The 20,749-nt window shown below is 34.3% G+C and overlaps 1 protein-coding gene across 1 annotated transcript in view; it reads left to right on the top strand.

The window, feature by feature from the left end:
- CNTN5 (contactin 5) overlaps positions 1–18,462 on the top strand; it is a 1,378,753-nt gene extending 1,360,291 nt beyond the window's left edge. The window contains exons 25-26 of the mRNA XM_047692818.1: positions 12,919–13,087; positions 17,232–18,462. Of these exons, the coding sequence (XP_047548774.1) occupies positions 12,919–13,087; positions 17,232–17,335 (273 nt within the window). The 3' untranslated portion in view covers positions 17,336–18,462. The remainder of the gene's footprint in view (positions 1–12,918; positions 13,088–17,231) is intronic.
- Positions 18,463–20,749: the final 2,287 nt, after the last annotated feature.

Raw genomic sequence — 20,749 nt, 5'->3', positions numbered from 1 at the left:
TTCTTTCTTTCTTTCTTTCTTTCAAGAAAGAGTCCATCTAGTGACACCAAGCTCCAAAAGAGACACAGCATTTCACATATGGTTATCCTGAAATGTGTCAGCAAGCAAGTTGGTAATATGAAGACATTTAGATTGTTTTTGAAGAACAACTATGTGGTCTATATATTGATTTAGTTGAATTTCAAATTCTTTTTTCATCAGATTCTATGATTGTCTTAAACTCCATATAGAACCATACATTGATTATTAATTATATCAAAAATTTTGAGCATTTTAATAGTATTTATACTGAAAATCATCATTTATGTGGCTTTTCAATTACCAGAAATTATAACTCAGTATTTTGTATATAAATTGTTAAAATTCTGAAGCTAAAAACTTAAGAAGTTATAAATGAAATACATTTTAAGGTAAATAATTCCCATTAGTCATATTTTAAAACACAAATTATATTATTTCTTACAGACTATAATTAGTATGGATGGCAGACATCCTGCATTACTCAAACATTCACACTGAAATCTGTTCTAATCCTTAGAGATATTGAATTTGCTCTTTTGCAGGAGGGCAGGTGACCCATTTTTTAGACCTTCCCTTTGCTCTCTTCCTTCTATACTCTTACCCAAATAACCATGTCCTTACAACTTTTCCTCTAAAGCAAATATACCTTCAATAATTAAAAGTAGCAGTATGGCCACAAATGGTGATATACCTTCCAAGAACAAACCTAATATCATTAGAACTATGGCAACCACACTCCCAAACTGGAGGGGCAAAGTAGAAAACAAGAAAGAGCTACATGAAAGCATATAGCTACCTGACAGAACCAGTCAGCATAAGGCACCTCTCACCTCACCTCTGAAAAATACGTGAGTTTGGGCAGAGGGTTCCCAGGCAAGGTAATTCTTTTTGCTCACAATTACCCCATCTATTTCTGTCATTGTTCTTCCTCTTTATATGTGGTTGTTTCCCCAGCCAGACTATATGTGATTGAAGGCAGAAACTCCTCATCATTTTATCCCCAATGTTTCTAGAATGAATGAATAAATTAATTAATTTAACCCAGCTAGATGTATATTATGTATATATTATCAGATGTGTGTTTTTTCAGCATGGTTTTTTTGTTTGTGAAGTGTAGTGGGAAAAGAACACTAGCTTGTGAGTCAGACTTTCTTTCAATCTATCATACAGAATTATTTATGGATTAAATAAGATAATTTATGTAAAATACCATATAGCTATCAGCATATAGAAGGTGTTCATTTAAAAATAACTATTATTTATTCTAATTGTTTTGGGGGAAGAATGTCTGGTTAGGTGAAATTTTAACAAAAGGAACTAATCTTTGAAAGTTGCCTGCCTGTTCTACCCAAATGAAGACTGCAGAAGTTACATTGGAATACCTTCTTGCTGGGGGCAGAATCACTAGCATGTTCCATCTTAGTTATATAAGTTAATGGCAAATTAGGTACACATTGATAGAAGATTTTTTTTTCTTTTATTTCCTTGAAATGGTTATACTTTCTTATGTTCTTAAAAAGAAAGAGCTTGTTCCTAAGAAAGGAGTCTGCTGGTAACAAATGGAGTGAGACCTCAAAGCCTGTTCCTTTGCAACTAAATCTTAATTAGAACTTCTGATAGACAGGATAATCCCCAGTGAGAAACCTATTGGCAAAAATGTCACAAGGAAGGGCTCCTGGGTGGCTCAGAGGGTTAAGCCTCTGCCTTCAGCTCAGGTCATGATCTAAGGTCCTGGGATGGAGCCCCGCATCCGGCTCTCTGCTTAGGAGGGAGCCTACTCCCCACCGCCCCCCTGCTTGCCTCTCTGCCTAGTTATAATCTTTCTCTCTATGTCAAATAAATAAATAAAATCTTCTAAAAAGAAAAAAAAAAAAGAAAAGAAAAAGAAATGTCACAAGGAGCCCCATTAGGGAAAAAGGACTTTAGGCTGATGACTGTGGCTTAACACAGTGCCTGAATTCTCCTAGGAAAGTCTGGTTTTCACAGGATGAAACTCCTCCTGACACATGCACAAGGGGCCAGGAATGTGATTAGAAACAATAGCTGTAAATTTAAACTACAGGGATGTAACCCAGAGAACGCAAGCTTGTAGCCCCTTTTTCTGAACATGACTTTGGAGAAAACTCCTCCAGCCTAGGCAAAGATCTGCACTGTATCTAAAGAGCTGTACCATTTGGATGAAGGTTCACCCAAGTGGCCAAGGGTAAGCATGACATTCAGAGGGAAAAAACCTCTTTGATTTCTACTACATCCCCCCAAACTACTGCCAGACCAAGAATGACCTAACCACTAGACCAAGAATACCAGTATAACAGTGGACCACCTCTTAAGCTTAATAGCATATGGCAGTCACAAAAGATTGACAAAAGTAGATACAAGTCAATACACTGTATCTTTATCCATGAAGCAATTTGAGGTAGAGGCCTTCCTGCTTAACAGGGTAAGAGAAGGCTTCCACAAGTAATTATAATATCAAAAAGAGAAGTACATTTATTTTTACTTTGTCTTTGCCAAGGTACTTTACTTTTATAAGCAAAAGAGATCACTGGAAATGTACCTGGTGTGTAGGTTTGATGTTGGGAAACTTAGAGTCAATGCCTGAGGTTTGAAATTCAAGGACTGTGCATTCTACCTTTTGTATTAAGTCCAAAGTAGATGAATTCAGAAAAGTCTTCATCTAGAACTTTGCCAGGTTGTGAAAGTGATTAAAAAGTGGCAGATATGGAGAAAAATAGATTTATTCTGCAGACTTGGTCCATAAATAATACACTCAAGTCTTTTCTTACAGTTAAGATACTAAATACAGAATTGAACTCATTCTTTAAAAATAAATAACAAAAGGAGAATAATAAAATAATAATAAGACAAAGTAGTGGAACTTGACATTCAACCAATCCATTTCCTAAGAAGCATGGATCTTAGTTCCTTACTTAATTTCAAAGATTGAAGTGACAACATATATAAGGACAAAATGTTAACAGAGAAAGGTATGATGAGAAATTTTGTTCAAGTGTTCAGAAGATAAAGGAGTTCTCTTCATCATAAATCTTACCAGGGAACTAAAAAATGGCCAAGAATATAGTGGAAGAAGGATGGAATCAAGTCATACATATATGGTTGTATCAGAGGAGACATGTTAAAATTAAATCCATTCACATAAATGTCAAGTATTACCTAGTTGTGAAATTTCTTACTGCTTTTTGAGATCATCCATTATATACTGAACTTCCTTGGATTTTGTTTAACAAGTCCAGATTAAATAGCAATAATTTTAACACATCACAACTTTCATTAAAAAGTAAAAGAAATAGAAGCCTGAAGAACCAGAAGAATGTTGGGAAAAGATGGTCTCTTGAAGATATGGCTACATATTATTTTCACTCAAATAAAATAACTCCCCATTTGAAAAGATAAGTCAAATTTAGGAGTATATTTAGTGTACTTATAATTCTTCAAGTTCATTATTATTCCTATCTCTTTTTTTCTTACATTTCCCAATTCAGAAATAGTCACTTATATTATTAATATATTATTTATAAGTGATCTGGAAAATGGAGCAAAAACTTCAAATACTTTTTTTCTAATTTATTTTTCTAATATTTCTTTAATATAGTTTTCTACATTTCTCCTATTTCTCAAATAAATACTTTTCAATGAATAAAGTGTCATTTTTATAATTCCTCTAGAGTAGAGTTTGTATCTAGACTCTTTAATTAATATTGGTACATCTGTTCCTGGCATTCCTAAAGAAATACCAATGCCAATAACAAAGCTGCGGACTGAAGCATATTCAGCCATAATTCTCCTTAATATTCTTGAGAATGGAGAAATTTTTTCTCTATATCATGAAAGAAGTTTGCCAAGATTATAAAGTAAAACAATCATCTTATCTCCACCTTGTTCTTCTCATGTAGATTTAAGCCTAAGTAAAAGGGAAAATAAATATAAATGCCCAGGAACTGTACATCCACTTATGCAAATATCCCCTTCCCCACTAAGAGAAAATTCATCCATTCAGAAAAAACAAAAATCAGTCAGAAGGAATTCAGAACAAGGACCCAAGGACCCCCAGCTACATAATAAAAAAAATAATAATGATAAGGTTTTGTTTTCTAGGCTACAACTAGAAAGTATCTTTTCCTAGATATACAACCCTTTCTCCGTATATCTTCCTCCCTCACCTCTACCTTCTGCCTGTTTACAGAGCCAGGGAGAGTAGGGGAAAATCAGGCTCAAAGTTTACTAGTTATTAGGTGTTCCATCAATGTAGGCAGAAGCTTTTGTTTATTTATTCAACTTAAACATCAGGACCTTCCAGACTCCTGAGATATATGTACACCTGGGTTGATATTTTATTCCACAGCCTACAGAATTCTGAAGATGTCCCCTATATTTATCCAGCTTCTCAAGGGAACTTAATGTCTTTGGCCATTCTAGTCTCATTGATTTCCTGTATCTTGCCAGCTATTCCTTCATCTTATATTCACTCCTTATATGGGACCCAGCCTCTTTCCTATCATACCCACAAATTAAAAAGAGTCATTTATAATGAGTTATACTATCCTTTAACATGTGATTGTGCTTGAAATTTTTTATAATAAAATATTTTTTAAAAATAAAACAAAAATAACTTATGTTATATCAAATACATACATGTAGAAAGCAGACTTGATAGAAATGTTGGTGGGAGCAGACAAAGTGAAAAGCATACCATACAAACAAATAGCTGAAAATTGGCCATAGGAAATCCTGCTCTTAAAAGTGATTTGGCCATCCCCCAGTCAGTGGCTTCTCACTGGTAATTATGCTTCCCCAATTTCTTTTCATCCTGTTTCTATCATCTTGTTGACTTCTCACCTTCCCATTGCCACTGGGCCTTCAGATTCCTCACCTTCTCTTATGAAGAGCAGATGTCCCCTTTGACCATTCCCAAGATGCTCAGCTGCTGAATAGGCCTTCCCTTTAATAGGAACCATCCTTCTCAGGGGCACTTGTGGGTAAAACCAGCAAAAATTTATTGTTATATCATTAATCCAACTCACATCATTGTTGTATTACCATCATATATACAGACTAGCTATTTCTAGATTATGCTTTTCAAAATAGCAGTACCACATTAATTTTTTGTTTAGAATTACTTCTTTAGAAAACTCACTCTTCCCAGTTTATTAAGTAGAATTTGAAGACAGTATTGAAAATACAATTTCCTTTATTCCTAAAGATCACAACCACCATTCTGTAAATGTCTAGATTCTCAAAGTACTCAACTCCTTATTGTCAATAACTATTTCTGACATGTCTTGATAACTCCTTAACCTTCTCATATTTCTCATTTTCATTCATCTTTACTAAATCAGGATTTTTACAATGAGCCGAGATTCTCTCAAGCACCTAAGACTAACCTTTAATTTAATGCATCTTTTCACTTAGTATACCTACTTAGTGACTCATAGCATCACATCTCCCTGGATGTACTGGTAAAAGCCACATTTAATCTCAAATTCATTTTGATATCATCAACTGGAATTTTTCCTGCTTTTACCTTTTGTTTCTAAATCTCAACTGATCCACAAATTTTTCTTCAACTCTGGATTTTATAGCAACATTAGATATGCATTACTAGCTGCATTTTTCTTTGTCATAAGAATTGTAATTTATAATTACATAATAACAATGTCCTCTAAAATAGTCACTCCCTTGCCAATCCTCACCAATTTACATACTTCCTCATTGCCATAAATTTGCTTTCTGATTACCTCATGTGGATGATCAGAATTCTAATTCATTACACTGCTACAGTCAAAATAAGAAGCATAAACTCTGATATAATTATCATTTTTTAAGCTGAAAGAACCTGCTGTGGGCATGCTCTGAGAAATGTTTCTGATGCCCCAAATCTTGACCAAGTACAACTCTGTGCATTGCTATATCACCAAATACATTTTCTATTGCAGTGTATATCACACTTCACTGCATCAGTATCTGCCCCTATTACATTGTAAGTGCCATGAGAGCAGGAGCCATGTGGTCTTGTTCTGTTATGAATCTCCAATATATAGCAGTGTGCCTGGCCCACATGATATATCCAATAAATTATACTCTTATCCTTCCCTATAAGAATTTCAATCATATAATTACTGCATGTGCTGAATACTTTTAGAGAGAAGTTACTTCTCTCCTGAGACCCTGAAATAAATTTAAATCTCTGAAAGATAAAGAAAATGAAATGGAGGGACCATTTATTACCAGAATGCAAAAGGGAGGATCAAGTATAGGCAAGATTTAATATATAACAAGATTGTTCTACTAAAGTTTTTTTCCTTCTATGTCTCTTAGTTCAAGCTCAAAACACATTTTAATAAGAAAAAATCTAAATTTTTATCTAGCTCTCTAAGCATCCTTTATGGTGCAATTGAAATATTGACTATTGACAATGAACAATGATGGCAAAAGAAGTAATTTCTCTTAAACAGAAATATAGAGATTGTATTTTCTTTTATTTTGTTTGTAGGAGGTTTTTATAAATCCAGATCTGTAAGTAGAAACAATATAATATAGTTCTGAAGCAGCTCTTAACTGATCATCAGAATAATAAATTTCTAACCCAATTTCTTTCCTAACTAGCCACGTGATCTTATATAAATTGCATAACTCCTATGATCTTTGCTTTCTGATATGTAACCAAAGGATAATTTCATGTCTTTTAAAATTTATTTTATTTATTTATTTTTAATTGTGTTAGTCACCATAAAAATTCATCATTAGTTTTTATGCAGTGTTCCAAGATTCTTTTTTTTTTTTTTATGTACAACACCCAGTGCTCCATGCAATACATGCCCTCCTTAATACACACCACCAGGCTCACCCATCTCCCCACTCTCCTCCCCTCTAAAACCCTCAGTTTGTTTCTCAGAATCCACAGTCTTTCACGGTTTGTCTCCTTCTCTGATTACCCCCAATTCACTTTTCCTTTCCTTCTCCTAATGTCCTCCATGTTATTCCTTATGTTCCGCAAGTAAGTGAAGCCATATGATAATTGACTTTCTCTGCTTGACTTATTTTACTCAGCATAATCTCCTCCAGTTCCATCCATGCTGATGCAAAGGTTGAGTATTCACCCTTTCTGATGGCTAAATAATATAAATAATATATGTGGATATATGGACCACATCTTCTTTATCCATTTATCTGTTGAAAGGCATCTCAGCTCTTTCCACAGTTTGGCTACTGTAGACATTGTTGCTATGAACATTGGGGTACAGATGGCCCTTCTTTTCACTGCGTCTGTTACTTTGGGGTAAATACCCAGCTGTACAATTGCCAGGTCATAAGGTAGCCTTATTTTTAGTTTTTTGAGTAATCTCCACACTGTTTTCCAAAGTGGCTACACCAACTTGCATTCCCACCAACAACGGAAGAGGGTTCCCCTTTCCCCACATCCTCCCCAGCATTTGTTGTTTTCTGTCATGTTAACCTTTGCCATTCTAACTGGTGTAAGATGGTATCTCAATGAGGTTTTGATTTGAATTTCCCTGATGGCTAATGATGATAAACTTTTTTTTCATGTGTCTGCTAGCCATTTGTATGTCTTCTTTGCAAAAGTGTCTGTTTATGTCTTCTGCCCATTTTTTGAGATGAATATCTGTTTTTTGGGTGTTGAGTTTGAGAAGTTCTTTATAGATCTTGGATATCAGCCCTTTGTCTGTACTGCCATTTGAGAATATGTCCCATTTTATGGGTTTCCTCTTTGTTTTTTTGGCTGTTCCCTTTGTTGTGCAGAAGCTTTTGATCTTGATGAAGTCCCAAAAGTTCATTTTCACTTTTGTCTCCTTTGTCTTTGGTGACATGTCTTGAAAGAAGTTGCTGTGGCTGATGTCGAAGAGGTTACTGCCTCTAGGATTTTGATGGACTCCTGTCTCACGTTGAGGTCTTTCTTCCATTTAGAGTTTATCTTTGTGTATGGTGTAAGAGAATGGTCCAGTTTTATTCTTCTATACATAGCTGTCCAATTTTCCCAGAACCATTTATTGAAGAGACTGTCTTTTTTCCACTGTATATATATATTTTTTCTGCTTTGTTGAAGATTATTTGATCATAGAGTTGAGGGGCCGTATCTCAGCTCTATACTCTGTTCCTTGGTCTATGTGTCTGTTTTTGTGCCAGTACCATGCTGTCTTGGTGATCATAGCTTTGTAATAAAGCTTGAAATCAGGCAATGTGATGCCTCCAGCTTTGTTTTTCTTTTTCAACATTTCCTTAGAGATGTGGGGCCTTTTCTGGTTGCACACAGATTTTAGGATTATTTGTTCCAGCACTTTGAAATGCTTCTGGTATTTTGATCGGGGTGGCATTGAAAGTATAGATTCCTCTGGGCAGCATAAACATTTTAACAATGTTTATTCTCCCAATTCATGAGTATGGAATGGTTTTCCATCTTTTTGTGTCTTCTTTAATTTCTGTCATAAGTATTCTGTAGTTCCTCAAGTATATCTTTTACTTCTTTGATTAGGTTTATTCCAAGATAATCTTATGGTTTTTGGTGCTATTGTAAGTGGAACTGATTCTCTAATTTACCTTTCCACAGATCCATTGTTAGTGTATAAGAAAGCAACTGATTTCTGTGTATTGATTTTTTATCCTGCCATATTACTGAATTGCTGTATGAGTTCTAGTAATTTGAGGTCACCATATTTCTTAGTCACCATAAAATGCATCATTAGTTTTTGAGGGTGGAGTCTTTTGGGTTTTTCACATAAAGTATCAAGCCATCTGTGAAGAGAGAGAGTTTGACTTCTTCTTTGCCAATTTGAATACCTTTTATTTCTTTTTGTTGTCTGATTGCTGTTGCTAGGACTTCTAGTACTATGATGAACAACAGTGACAAGAATGGGTAATACTTGTCATGTTTCTGATCTCAAAGGGAAGGCTGTCAGCTTTTCCCCTTTGAGAATGATATTCACTGTGGGTTTTTCACAGATAGATTTTATGAAGTTGAGGAATATTCCCTCTATCCCTATACTTTGAAGCATTTTAATTAGGAATGGATGTTGTATCTTGTCAAATACTTTTTCTACATCAATTGAGAGGACCATGTGGCTCTTCTCTCTTCTATTATTGATTTGTTCTATCACGTTGATTGATTTGCAAAAGTTGAACCACACTTGCATCCCATTGATAAATCCCACCTGGTCATAGTGGATAATTTTTTAAATTTACTGTTGGATCCTGTTAGCTAGGGTCTTTCTGAGAATCTTGGCATCCATATTCATCAGAGATATCGGTCTGGGGTCTTTGCCTAGTTTAGACACCAAGATAATGCCAGCTTGATAGAAAGAGTCTGGAAATTTTCCTTCTGTTTTAAATTTTTGAAACAGCTTCAGGAGAATAGGTATTATTTCCTCTTTGAGTGTTTGGTAGAATTCCTTAGGATATCTGTCAGGTCCTGGACTCCTGTTTTTTGAGAAGTTTTTGATCACTGCTTCAATCCCATTACTAGATATTGGTCTATTCAGGCTGTCAATTTATTCTTGTTTCAGTCTTAGAAGTTTATAGGTTTCCAGGAATGCATTCATTTCATCTAGGTTGCTTAACTTATTGGCATATAACTGTTGATAATAATTTCTGATGATTGTTTCTGTTTCCTTGGTGTTAGTCATGATCTCCCTTTTCATTCATAATTTTATTAATTTGGATCCTCTCTCTTTTCTTTTGGATTAGTTTGGCCAGTGGTTTATCAATTTTAATTATTCTTTCAAAAAAAAAACAGCTTTTAGTTTTGTTGATGTGTTCTACTGTATCTCTAATTTCTAACTCAGTGATTTCTGCTCTAATCTTAATTATTTCCCTTCTTGTGGGTGGGGTTGGCTTACTTTGTTGTTGGTTCTCCAGTTTTTTAGGTGTAAAGAGAGTTTGCATATTAGGGATTTTTCCATTTTTTTGAGTGAGGCTTGGATGGCCATGTATTTCCCCCTTAGGGCCGCCTTTGCCATAACCCATAGGTGATTGACCCAAACATTCTTGAGCAGGATAGTCTTTCAGTTCCAAGTATTTGAATTCCTTCCAAACTTTTTCTTGTGATTGAGTTACAGTTCAAAGCATTGTGGTCTGAGAATATGCAGGGAATAATCTTAATCTTTTGGTATCAGTTGAGACCTGATTTGTGACCCAGTGTGTGGTCTATTCTGGAGAAAGTTCTGAGTATTCTGTTGTTTTAAGGTGGAATGTTCTGTATATATCTATGAAGTCCATCTGGTCCAATGTGTCATTCAATGTTCTTGTTTTTTATTGATTTTCTGCTTAGATTATCTGTCTATTGCTGAGAATGATGTGTTAAGATCCCCTATAATTAACATAGTCTTATCAACTTGACTCTTTAATTTGATTAACAGTTGGCTCATGTAGGTGGCTGCTCCCATGTTGGAGGCATAAACTTTTTTAATTGTTAGATCTTCTTGGTGGATAGACCCTTTAAGAATGATGTAGTGTCCTTCTTTATCTCTGAGTATGGTCTTTAGCTTGCAATCTAATTTATCTGATATGAGGATCACTACCCCAGCTTTCTTTTGGGCCCATGGGCATGAAAGATGATTCTCCATTCCTTCACTTTCAGTCTGGATGTATCTTTAGGTTCCAAACGGGTTTCTTGTAGACAGCATATGGATGGGTCCTGTCTTTTTATCCAGTCTGCAACCCTGTGCCATTTTATGGGAGCATTTAGGCCATTCGTGTTGAAAGTGATTGTTAAAAGATAAGTTTTTATTGTCTGTGAAGTCCTTGTTTTTATAGATTGTCTGTAAAGTTCTGTTCTATATCACTCTTGGGTTCTTTCTTCTTTTATAAAACCCTCTTAATATTTCTTGTAGTGCCAGCTTGGTGGTTACATAATCTTTTAGACTTTGCTGGTCTTGGAAGCTCTTTATCTCTCCATCCATTCTGAATGTCAGCCTTGTCAGAAAACCTATTCTTAGCTAATGTTCTTCTCATTTAGTGCCCTGAATATGTCTTGCCAGGTGTTTCTGGCTTGCCAGGTTTCTGTGAACAGGTCTGACATTATTCTCATGGCCCCACCTCTGTATATAAGGAATCTCTTCCCCCTTAGCTACCTTAAGACATCTTCTCTGAATTTAGGATTCAGGAATTCCACCATCACATGTCTGGGGGGTCTTTCTACCCTCATTGATCTTGGGGGGTGTCCTCTCTGCCTCTAGGACATGAACAATTGTTCCATTCCCTAGATCAGGGAAATTCTCATCTAGAATTTGTTCAACTATATCTTCTAGTCCTCTCTCTCTCTCCACCTCCTCAGGGATCTCAATAATTCTGACATTGGAACATTTCATGGTGTGATTTCCCTAATTCTGACTTCATGGTTTCTAAGCTGTTTGTTCTAGGCCTCCTCCTGGTCCTTCTTTTCTATCAGTTTGTTTTCTAGATCACAAATTCTGCCTCATTTATCCCAGCTGTTAGAGTATTTAGATTAGAATGGATCTCATTCTAATGAGATCTGCCAAATCAGCTCTCACTTCCACCCTTAGAGATTCTATGTTGCCACTAATAGTATTCTCCAACCTAGCTATTGTCTGGATAATTCTTACCCTGAATTCTATTTCCAACACACTGTTTATGACCATATTCAGTAGTTTTGTGGCAGAGGTCACAGTCTCTGTCTCTTTCCTCTGTTGGGTGTTCCTCATGCTACTTTTTGGTGAGAGGTGGTTGAGGAAATGTATAGCTGAATATATCAACCATGATCCAAGCAAGGTAAACCCTCTCTATTATGTCCTATGCCCCTGTAGAGATCCAGAAGTGTCTAATCTTATATCTCAGGCTGATTTCATGGGTGTTCAGAGTGTTCTGGTAGATATTTAGCTCAATTCAGGGGGTCAGTGGAAATAGGGTCCCCTACTCCTCTGCCATCTTGTCCCTTCTCCTTATGTCTTTTCTTTTTAAAGATATTTATTTATTTATTTATTTAAGAGAGTGAGCAAGACAGAGAGAGCATAAGCAGGGGGAGCAACAGACTGAGAGAGAGCCAGGCTCCCTGCTGAGCAAGGAGCTCAATATGGGGGTTGATCCCAGGACCCCGGGGTCATGATTTGAATTGAAGGCAGATACTTAACCAACTTAGCCACCCAGGCACCCCAGGATAATCCTGTCCTAATTTGTAATTCTGAAACTGTTTGCCATGAATACATGTTCTATTCTAGTACCATGGTTAGGTGTCAAAAAGAATTTACTTTACTATCCAAAACATCCAAATGCCAGTTCGCAGTAAAGCAAACCACAGAATTAAGTAAAAACACTAAAATTTTAACTTTTCAGTGATTTCTTACATTGTTAAATATTTATTTTTTAATTTTTAACGAGTTATCTTTTTAGTCCTTTGAATTTGAAGATGCCAACTTTGACTACTCCCTCAGGCTACTATTCATTTCAGTAACCAAGAACAAAAGACTTCAGTGATATGCCCCTTCACTACCTACTGCTCTAGTTTCATGTATCACCATCCCCATATGTCTTCTGTCTATTCCATACCCTAATGTTATGGTTTCTTATTGTTTAGGTGTATTTTTTTTTTCATTTTCTCTTATATTTTCCTAGAATTCTCATCCCTTTATCCAACTTTAAAATTCTACTCATACTCAGATACTTAGCTCAGGCATCACATCCTCTGAAAAGCCTTTCCTAACCCACAGACAGAATTAAACTCTCCTTCTTTATTTCCATAGCATCTTATGTACTTTTTCACTGTTGCATATAGCATATACATTGCATTTACTTACATATCTGTCAAAGTCATAGGCTTCCTTAGCTCAAAATATGACATAACATAGTCATTCAATAAAGATTTGGAATAATTTGAATATAAAATGTTCAAAACTCTGTTATTATTTACAGGTTTTTTATAGGCAAGAGGGGCACAGCAATAGTCAAGTTATTGAAACACAGAAATCTCAAGCAGTAGTACCACTGCCAGATGCTGGAGTCTATATTATTGAAGTTCGAGCATACAGTGAAGGAGGGGATGGGACAGCTAGTACCCAAATTAGGGTACCATCCTATTCAGGTAAGTTTTGACATAGTAGGCTTAATTTGATGACCACCAACAATGTTAAATAGTGTAAACCTCACCAAAATTAATATGATGAATTGCATGCATGAAAACTTTGTAAAGGTCCCATTTCTCACTCTGATTTCCATACCATCCTCTAATTAATAAGAAAATATCTCAAGAAGCACCTTGCTGGCCATTTGGGCTTTGCAATATTGCTTTTAAACTGCCAGTTCACTGTTTTAACATACTTATTTCTCAATTACCTTGATTACTTTTATCATTAGATAATGGAGAATGAGGTGTATGAGGTACAGAAAAGCTTAAAAGAAATGTTCCTTAAAATTAAACTTGTATCATCTTTATTGATTTCAAAGTAAATTATAAACTCTATTGAGTATCATTTTTTGTTTTCCAGGTTTACTGAGATATAATTGACATGTAACATTTTGTAGATTTAAGTTATACAACTTGTTGATTTAATATATTTTGCACTGCAAAATTACCACCATAGCATTAGCTAATGCCTTCATCATGCCATATAACTGCCATTTCTTTTTGTAGTGAGAACATTTAAAATTTACTCCCTGCACAACTTTCAAGTGTGTATTATAGTATTTTTAACTATAATCACAATGCTGTACATTAGATCACTGGAACTTATTTGTGTCTCATTGTTTTTATTATCAGTATTAAAAATTTATAGCTTTTACTGAGCCCTTACTATGTGTTAGGATTGGTCATAAGTCTTACTGGTCATGTCTTATACATCATTTTATTTAGTCTTAGTAATAATCATATGATGTCGATGGCATTATTCATATTTTACAGAGAAAATTTAAGTAACTTGCCTAAGACCACACTAAGTAGAAGAACTAGGATTTGGAACCAAGTACACTTATCTCCAAGACCACGTATCTTCACCACTACCATCATTATTACATCAGCAAAGAAATTAAAGGAAGAGAAATTTTATAAATTTAGAAACGAGTAACCATTTCACTGAAGTAGTAAAAAAATAATAATAATAAAGTATGCAGTTCTCTTATTAAGAAAATATCAGATAATTTTCCCTAAATCCTTGATTAAAAATGTTTAATGTGCAGTTAATTAATGGGCAATTATGAGCATTATTTATTGAATAATCATTCTCAAGCAGAATTGTCAGCCTAAAGGGAAGTATCCAGTGATATCCTATAGGATACTGCATGTGGCTTTGTTGCATTCAACATATTTATCAATTTGGATTAAGACCAGAGGTATTGCATATGATTTTTTTTTGATTCCACGAAGTGGGATAGAAGGCAAATACAAGGAAGAAAATAATTAGACTGAAGCTCTGAGGAAAAGTCATTTACATAATATTTGATAAGTAAATTCTTACATAAAATACAACATGAGATAAATGATATTATTGGGACAGTTCATAAAATCTGAATAATGTCTATAGATTAGATAACATATATATCAATAATTACCTTTTCTTTTAAAAAGGTACTGTGGTTATATAAGAAAATGTCTTATTTTTAGGAACTATACATTAAAGTATTTAGGGGCAAATGTATATCATATCTGCAACTTACTTTCAAATGGCTCAGGACATCAAAAACTAAGGATGTACTGTGTGATGACTAACATAACATAATTTTTAAAAATGGATCAGGGAAAAATGTATGTATTTATAGAGAGAATAATAGCACAAATGATGAATAAACATTTAAGGAATCTGGATATATTCTTTGTTCTATTTTACAACTTTTGGTTCATCTAAAATTATTTCAAAATGAAAAGTTAAAAATTTTAAAAAACCACAAGATATATGAAATCTGACATTTTTCAGAAATTTAGGTGAAAAGACCTAAGAATTTAAATACAGTGTGGCCACACTAAAATTTAATACACTTTATGATTCATTTATAAAAGTATAACTTCAAAAGCAAGAGAGGTAATAATGTCTCTGCATTGATTACTACAATTGAACTGTTCAGATGTGGGTGTTAAATTTTCAAGAGCACCTTGAAAGACTAAAGACTATTTCTGAAAAGTGAAAAAGATGACAACTCTCTGCTTGCATCATAAGTCTTAAATTTCTAAAAGCAATGACACAATGAGCATTTACTGACCGCTGATCATGTTCTTGACATTATGCTAAGTATTTTTCATATATTATCTTCTTTTATCCTTCTAAGTATTCTATTATTCTCTGACTCCCCAAGGTTCCTGTCAACTCTAAGACAACCAGATTGTAAAATATCATCTGGACAGTATCAGCCCCAAGTTTGAAAGTACTTATAAAGACATTGATTCTCCCATTGTATTACAACTTTTATTTCATGAAAAACAAATTGTCAACTTTTATGATTTAGTTAAAAATATATAGCTAGTGCAGCCCATTTTCTGAGTTTTAATAAAATAAAATAAAATTTTAATAAAATAAAAATAGACTCATTGTCTATCTCAGATCTATAGAAAATGAGCAACAATTGGTTTCATTCTTATCATTTCCAAAAACCAAAAGCCTTAAGAAGTTCAAGGGCTTGCTCAAGTAAAATAGTTAGTTTTGCAGCTGGAACTAAAACTTAGTCCAGTGTTGATGTTTGTGTTTTGTTTTGATTTGCTCTACCAAAATAACATTTTTGGTTTGTGGATTCTTTGTGAAATCTGAGCTATAGTCTGCTTTGCATTCTGAAAGTGAGATGATTTTGTAAAGGTGTCATGTTAGTCAATTTAACAAGGACTCAGCCACTCTCAAATAAATAGAAAAGATGTTTTCACAGTTTGTATTACATACCACTCCAGTGAAGCTTTGTCATCAGGCCTTTCTTGTGGTTCACATGAGGCCATGCACTTCGCAATAATTCCTTTTGTACAAGGTGAAATACATGTTACATTCTCCAATATGTTGATTAAAGTTCTATTAGTGCCTTAAATATGAACATTTTCTAAGAAAAGATTTGCTGCTGCTGTTGCTATGTGTGTGTGTGCCTATATGTGTGTGTGTTACCAAGAAAATGGTGCCCCAGCTCTTAAATAAACATCTGGGAAAAAATGTGGACACTATTTCCATAACAAAAATCATAACCAGATCCCATTAACACTCAACTGTTGCCAGAGAAGGTAACTTGACAGAATGATGATCCCAAAAACTGGGTAGTATCTTTTTTTATGATTAATTTATCAGTAAGGTTTTAATTAAGGCCAATTATAAGAACATCTGTTTCCACTAATCCCATCTTGATGACTGTAAGCAAGTTCTATTATCTAAGCTCAGGGAAATAAAAACGGTACTTACTGCATGGAAATGTTGTGAGCTTTGAATAAGATGATATGTATAAAGGGCTCATCACAGTGCACTGCATGTAGTAAATGTTCATTAAATATCGATCATGATGACAATACTTCAGACTTCTGACTTGAGGAACCGTTAAGTTAGGTCTAAGGGTAGTACTTAGTTCATGTGGAGTTTGTTATGTGGAACTATCAAAACTACTTCAAACTGATCCATTCAGATCAGTGTGTTTAATCAAACAGCCACCTTAATACATTAACTGCATAAAATATTTTGTTTCCAAAAAGGAAGAATTTCTCCTGGGTATAATATAGGTAAGAGTGATGAAAGATGGATCTCTTGCCTTTGCCAAGTTTGGTATGAGAATCTAGAATTTAAGCCTGTTCAACTGAAACAATCAAGTCAGTGGAGAACCCATAAATAAATTAAAATACTTTTGTTTATCAAACTCAAACACTGACTGACGTAATTAAATTATGAATTCTATTGACACAAACTTTTGCTAATTATTCTTGTTCCCTTTCCTAAACTATACAATAAATATACAGTAAAATATACTATTTTATTGCTCATACCTCCCTGGAATTTGGGATGCTTTCCATCAGTGCATCATTGGTGAAAATTAAACTAAATCTCAGAGTAGATGTGTTTTTCAGACATGACATAGCCTTGTAAGACAGTATTCCACATAGAATTCTGCCTTCCATATAATTTTTGGGAGCCCAATACCTTATCTTTTTTTATAAGCACACCCTCATCAGAAACAAACCCATGTGCACTCCTTTGTCTTAAAAACCTAAAAACAACTCTCTCCTAGCTCAAGCAAAATCAAAATAATTTGCTGCATTTAATGCTTCTCTATTTTCACAGGTGGGAAAATCACTAGTGCCCAGTCGACCCTCCACACACTCTCCCCATCTTCATCATCGGTAACATTGCTCTTGGCATTGATGATTCCCTCAACCTCTTGGTGAAAACTACAGACTTACCTTGCTTTGCTTTGCTTTAGACTGAATATAGCAGTGAATAGAGTGTAGTGTAAGTGGAGACACAGGACCCTGAGATGAGCTTTAAAAACTTGGGACTACACATGGTGCACTTACAGGAGGTTGGGGGGAATATTATTTAACCTTCAGGTTTCTCTTTGGTTTTGTAAATGGAGAGGACAGTTCTTGGTCCAATAAAATATGCAGATTGTATGTAATGAATTTTTTGTAAGCAAAGGTAATTTCTGTCAAATGTATTCTTTACTTTTTTAATATGTTGGAATTTGATTTTATATCTGATGACCCTGAGTGTGTGCCATCCATTTGTTAAGTAAGTTGTCTCTAGCAGATATGTTTCAAACACAAATACAAAACTGAAAATGAAAAGTTTGCTAAAAGATTCTGAGTCTACTGTTTTTCATTTTCCCTTTGGCTAACTATCCCAATTGACAAAATTGTAGAAGATATGAAAAAAAAAATACTTCGGTTGTGTAATCCATTATAGAATAAGTACACAAAAGTTTTTTTGAAAAATATTGTGTTACCTCATAGTGAATTAGCAAAATTTGTCAATATATTATTCTATATATATCCCTAGAACAAGTTATTAGGATAGGGAATAAGCCATTTACATTAGTGCAAGGTAAATAGAAAGCAAGTCCCAATGAATTTAAGTGCTGTTTTTCATTAATTACTATGTTATCTAATAATTGCAATAGCTATGCCTATGACAAATGCTTAATTTTAATAGCAAAAGATTAAAGTCACAAAAAAAATATGGTCACTAGAAACCATAGTCACTGATATGCTGCCAAGGGTGCTAACTTGAAAACAAAATGAATTCAGGACAGAGCTTTCCCATTTCCCACCTACTGCCCAAATAGATGTTGAATTAAGTCCAAATTTTTTTTAAATTGCCAACAATTTTAAGGACAATGGAAATCCACTGTGCAAATAATAATGCATACATATATAGTCTGTGAGTTAAAATGTTTCAAGCCAACAAGTAAATTTTGATTCTTTAAACACTTCCATGCATCACATACCACTTACAAAATGTTACCAATTACTAAAATAAAAAGGACCTCTTGAATAAATTGATTTTTTAATTAAGCTCTGGAAACATGGCCTCACTACAGAGCCTCAGCTAGCCATACACTGCTTGGGAAATGTTCCCCATTTTTTATTTTGGGGAGTCACCATGAACCAAAGTGACTTTAGATAGTTGGATATTGAAGTGAAAGTTTTCTACTTGATAGTATATAGAAGTTCCGACTGTCAGAGTTCACATAACATCCAGGAAGATGCCTGAAGGGATAGTTAATGCAAAGTCAAATGCCAAAAAAAGAGCTTGGAGAAACTAGTTTTAAAGATGATGTTAATATGAAAACAAAGAGTAGTCTCTTTTCTCTTATAAAATGTAACCTGTTAATTTTGTTTGTAACATCCTTAACAGCAAGCAAGATGAAACAATATTTAACTCTCACTGCTGGATCTAGAGGTTAATCCCTATAGAATCAGGATATATTGGAATTTCTGTTCTGAATATATAAAAGATTGGTTTCAGAGATACAGAACAACTATTTAAGTTGGTTACTCATTCTGTTTGGGAGAAATGAACAAGAAGTGAGTCCTTTTAGGACTATTTTTAGTTTACACATTATTATAGTAAAGTACTACAGATGGTGACTATTGAAGCCTATGAATGATAACAACCAAGTGGCCTTCTTTGAGCACCTCCTTTGGGGTGGGAGAGACTGGACTTTGCAGATAGAGAGATATGAACTATTTAGCAGGCAAAATATGAACTCTCATGACTAGGGGTTAGCTTGCAGAAGCAAATCACGCATCAGAAAAAAAGATACAGCAACAATATAAAAGAATAGACAATTTTTACTTAATACTGTAAATCATTTTCTTTGTTTTTCATGGTGTTTTATACTAGATTTAGTGAAGGACTTTTAAGAATCAAGTCATTACTGAAACCCTTATAAAAACAAAACCCAATAAAATGTCAATACATGACAAATTCAAAATAACAAAGATTCCCAACTAGCTGATGGATGGTACATATCTGATAGAATATTTACATGTAGAATGTCTGAGGTATTCTTACAGGAATCAGAGATAAGGGATGTTTTTACTCAACCTGCACAGAATATGTATTTTGCATCATAAACCTATAAAAAAAGGTTTTGAATGTTTATGTACTTATGTATTACATACTTTACTTTATAGAAAGCAGAACAGCATTCCTTATCAAGGTACTTAATTTTTCAGCTGCAGTACTAAGTGAGCTTTTTCTTGGATGGTCTAGTAACCACACAGTCTTAAATCACTAAAGAGACTGTATTTTTGTATAATGTCAATTGAATTTTGAAGGAAAAAAAACACTCTTCCTAATCAAAAATTTCATGAAAAGTGAATGTTTTGCATATCCAAATAAAGGTACTGTGGACTTCATGTCAAACCATTAAATATATTGTATACAATCTGTATATATACTATATGTAATGGTATATATCATGTGGAAGACACAGTCAGATAATAGTTCTGTGTACTGTTCTTGTAACATTAGATCTTTTTAATAAATAATTCTCTTTTTATTGATTTTATCTTCTCTATTGTCAGCTACATGAATGACTTTATTTCATGCAGACCACAGTATGATGGTACTTATGGTAGTGTTTTCATACTGAAAATATCACAATGTTAGTACTTTGCATGCTCTTGTGATTTTAGGTTCAAAAATCTCCATACATATCCCTGTTGGTTTCAATTCAAAAAGTGGAAACCATGTCAAAGAATAAACCAAAGAAGAAAAAACAAATGGGATAAATTTAGGGTTAGACACATGATTCACTTCTTCCAGGAAAGGAGACCATCAATGAGTTTTATAAAGAGTTGACTAAATGCATAATTATGTTTTATTAGAAACAGTCTGTCCCAATCTATCCTAGATATAATTCTTATACAGTTAGTAATCTTTTGTGCTCACTTAGCACCATGTATAAATTTCTGTTACATCAGCAATCACATGATTTTACAATGATTTGCTTATGAATGCTTCACCTCCACTCTCTAGGCTATGGATCCTCCAATGGAGACTATATTATATTCATCTAAGGATTTCTCTCATCTTTACATAGCAGAGTATGTAGGACATATCAAGTGAACATTTTTTTTTATCTTTATTTTTTTATCTTTTTTTAATAAACATATAATGTATTTTTATCCCCAGGGGTACAGGTCTGTGAATCGCCAGGTTTACACACTTCACAGCACTCACCATAGCACATACCCTCCCCAATGTCCATAACCCCACCCCCCTCTCCCGACCCACCTCCCCAGCAACCCTCAGTTTGTTTTGTGAGATTAAGAGTCACTTATGGTTTGTCTCCC

Source organism: Lutra lutra, chromosome 10 (assembly GCF_902655055.1).
Source record: "Lutra lutra chromosome 10, mLutLut1.2, whole genome shotgun sequence".
Classification (NCBI taxonomy): Eukaryota; Metazoa; Chordata; class Mammalia; order Carnivora; family Mustelidae; genus Lutra; species Lutra lutra.
The sequence above is the reverse complement of the archived record's forward strand: the minus strand, read 5'-3'. Positions and strand labels throughout refer to the sequence as shown.